Source organism: Perkinsus marinus (assembly GCF_000006405.1).
Source record: "Perkinsus marinus ATCC 50983 genomic scaffold scf_1104296963376, whole genome shotgun sequence".
Classification (NCBI taxonomy): Eukaryota; Perkinsozoa; order Perkinsida; family Perkinsidae; genus Perkinsus; species Perkinsus marinus.
This window is the reverse complement of record NW_003205078.1, coordinates 1-1,432: the sequence shown is the minus strand read 5'-3', so window position 1 is coordinate 1,432 and position 1,432 is coordinate 1. Positions and strand designations below refer to the sequence as shown.

The following is a 1,432-nucleotide window of genomic DNA, read 5'->3' as shown; positions in this document are numbered from 1 at the left end:
ATGTGAGGGCCAATAGTAGTGCACATAATGGTTCGAGCGACCCCTCAGGGGACAACAATGGAATGCGCTTGCGCGGTCTTAACCTTCTGTCTGTAGGGTCTTTCTATTGTAAGATGGAGTTTGTGCAAATTGTCTCCTCTTCAGGAGCACGCGCTCTTGCTGGTGGATTTTGCGACGCGGGTCTCGCGCAGCTCGTAGCTCTGGCATCGGCCAATGGTGAGGATCTACGAATTGATGTTGCTAAGCTTCATGTGGAGGGTCTTGGAGGAGAACCAGAATTAACTCGTGATTTTGGTAGGGCGTGGTTGGGTTCACAACGTCTCCAGTAAACGCTCTACTTTTTCAGCTCGTAAACTCCTTGATGTCTATCAGTCTACTAAGGTGAGTCTGGGAAGTTGGTGGGAACGCGGAGTTTATGTGTTGTCTGAGTCAATAACCTGCTTGTGTGCTTACCTTAGGCTTCTACTGGGCGGGTTATCAATGATCTCACTGAGTGGCTCGCTGAAGGCCCTCTAGATGGCGTGCTGTTGTAGTCAATTCGATATCGTTATTCCGCTACGTAGTGCAACTCAGTGCATACACTCCGTGAGTCAAGCTTTGCCCTCGGAAGTAGCTATGATAAGCTCACTAAGTTGCCTGATTGTTTCTATTGTGGGTGGAATTGTGTTGATCTGAAAATGGTTTAATTGAGAGCATTCAGTGCTCGCGGGGCGTTGATCGTAATGGAGGTTGTTGGATATAGTGACAAACTCAACCTGACAGGGATATCTACTGGTACAGTAGTCTCCATCATCTTCATACTGAGATCCTCGAGTTTGGTGCAGTGATGTGGGTCCACATTGACGGCTAGTACGTATTTATCGATATATAACCCAAGACGTGACAAGGGACAGCACCATGTCTATGCATCATGACACATCGTTAAGGGAATATTCTATCATCAATGGATGCAAGCGTGAGCAGCATCGACAATCAGGCTGCACTGGTAGAGGGATTGAAATCCACAGTAATGCCTCGTGGGGTGGGGAGAACCACCTGAAATCATACATGATACACACATCAAACAACTGCAGTTGCTCGCTAATGAGGCCTCACCTTGTAGTCGAAACCAGTGGGCAATTGATGCGAACGTGCTGTAGAGAGAGGCGATGGAGGTTGGGGGAGCTTGGGGGTGACGGGAACGCTGGGAAAATTCGAAGTTCGGGAAGTGAGCATTCCGTCGGTCAACGCCTGTAAAAGTCTTGATGGAAATGATAGCATAAGGTGCGGCCCACCTGGTAAGGGTCGACTACGAGAGATACGCGAGGGAGTCCCAAAAGACTGAAAACGACATGTTAACAGGAGGGCCGAGGGGGTAGCTCACCTCGAGCGAGGTCCCCTGGCACTGATGCTGCCTCGAGGTGTTGGGTTAGACTGAGGGAGAGTCTGTTGT

At 49.4% G+C, this 1,432-nt stretch overlaps 1 protein-coding gene across 1 annotated transcript; it reads left to right on the top strand.

Annotated features, from left to right (window-relative positions):
• Positions 1-113: 113 nt before the first annotated feature.
• Pmar_PMAR015708 (hypothetical protein) lies at positions 114-533 on the top strand (the record flags this gene model as incomplete). Its single annotated transcript, XM_002771153.1, has 3 exons — positions 114-294; positions 347-381; positions 459-533. 3 exons carry the CDS (start codon positions 114-116, stop codon positions 531-533), a joined length of 291 nt encoding a protein of 96 aa, XP_002771199.1.
• Between the last annotated feature and the right edge of the window lie 899 nt (positions 534-1,432).